The sequence below is a fragment of the Mandrillus leucophaeus genome, unplaced genomic scaffold, assembly GCF_000951045.1.
Source record: "Mandrillus leucophaeus isolate KB7577 unplaced genomic scaffold, Mleu.le_1.0 Scaffold51, whole genome shotgun sequence".
NCBI lineage: Eukaryota > Metazoa > Chordata > Mammalia > Primates > Cercopithecidae > Mandrillus > Mandrillus leucophaeus.
The window spans coordinates 5,160,365-5,162,140 of record NW_012105475.1 but is presented as its reverse complement, the minus strand read 5'-3'; the positions used below and the strand labels follow the sequence as shown (position 1 = coordinate 5,162,140).

At 40.6% G+C, this 1,776-nt stretch overlaps 1 protein-coding gene across 2 annotated transcripts in view; it reads right to left on the bottom strand.

Moving 5' to 3' along the window:
- Nucleotides 1-1,776, bottom strand: part of YES1 (YES proto-oncogene 1, Src family tyrosine kinase) — a 92,731-nt gene that overhangs the window by 15,917 nt on the left and 75,038 nt on the right. For both annotated transcript variants that reach the window (XM_011996339.1, XM_011996338.1), the window contains exon 11: nucleotides 562-693. In XM_011996339.1, coding sequence (XP_011851729.1) covers nucleotides 562-693 — 132 coding nt within the window. The remainder of the gene's footprint in view (nucleotides 1-561; nucleotides 694-1,776) is intronic.

Here is a 1,776-nt window from a genome sequence, read left to right as displayed (position 1 = left end):
TCTCTACTAAAAATACAAAAAATTAGCTGGGCGTGGTGGCGGGTGCCTGTAATCCCAGCTACTTGGGAGGCTGAGGCAGGAGAATTGCTTGAACCTAAGAGGCAGAGGTTGCAGTGAGCCGAGATTGCACCACTGCACTCCAGCCTGCGTGACAGAGTGAGACTCTGTCTCAAAAAACAAACCAAAACAAAAAACAACAACAACAAAAAACCCACCAGTCACACTACTGGGAAATAACAATTATTTAGGGTATGGGGTGATGACCCAGGATATTTAAGATATGTTTATTATCTGAGAGAACAGTAAGAGGCCCTTTTGAAAAATGTCCTAAGCTGAGGTGAATGTGGGGCACACCTCATATACTCACCCAGTCAAGGATCGTGGCTTTCACTGACTGTTACCCATCCAATGCCACAGTAAAGGGAAGGAGTGGGGAGAGGGAGAGGCAGGGGGACTATGAGAAGAAATAAAGGCCTTTTCCCCGCTTACAATTCTGTTCCTAATAAACTCCTGATAAAGCCACTCATGAGATAACCAAGAGCTAATAAAATGCAAGCTTACCCGGATATGGCACTCTGCCCTTTGTTACCAGCTCTGTCTGCAGAATTCCAAATGACCAGACATCAGACTTTATTGTAAACCGACCATACAGTGCAGCTTCAGGAGCTGTCCATTTGATTGGAAATTTTGCACCTAAAATAATATTGACAATCTTGCTTAATTGTTTTTTAAAAATCTATTTGTGTAAATACAGCATATGCAGGGCTAATCTTCTGTCAATATCTCTACTGTAGTCATCAGTGTCAATTCTTTAAATGTACAAGATACATGGGAGAAACATTAATTTTAAAAATTCATATTGAAATAAATCACATTTATTCCTGATTAGATAGCTGATGATTTAAAAAATAAGTTGGCTGTGGGAACAGAAAACAATTTAAGAAAATAGAGGCTGAAGTTGTAATAAGCCAAAAATATGGGCTACAAGATGTGTAACTTTTAAGTACAGTCTGGCACCTAATAGCTGTAGTTAACTATTGGTTGATGAGTGAATATTCTATTGAGTTATAATGTCTACGGGTTTTCAAACATAATTTCTTTTCTACTTTATATACCGTTCTGGAAAATTTTATTGTACTACTTTTAAAAGCCCTTGTTAATTTACTCAAATATTTAGTGTGTGTCTTTTATGTGGAGGGCATTATGTTAATCATTATGGAAACCTAAAAAGCATGGCTTTCATGAAGTTTATAAACTTACTGTGGAAATAAGATTATAGGTATCTTACATTCTTTAAGTTATTATATGTTTGTAGATAGTGTTTTAAAATAGAGTTCTTTAGATATTTAGACAAACAGATGATCAATTTTCCTTGGCACAATCACAAAACGTTTCATTTAAAAAGTCGCAGGTGGTTGGGCGCAGTGGCTCATGCCTATAATCCCAGCACTCTGAGAGGCCGAGGCAGGCAGATCACCTGGCCAACGTGGTGCAAATCCTGTCTCTACCAAAAATACAAAACTTAGCCAGGCATGGTGGCGCATGCCTGTAATCCCAGCTACTTGGGAGGCTGAGGCAGGAGAATCACTTGAACCTGGGGGGCAGAGGTTGCAGTGAGCCGGTATCTTTCCGCTTCACTCCAGCCTGGGCAAAAAAGCAAAACTCGGCCAGGCACGGTGGCTCACACCTGTAATCCCAGCACTTTGGGAGGCTGAGGTGGGCGGATCATGAGGTCAGGAGATCGAGACCATTCTGGCTAATATGGTGAAACCCCGT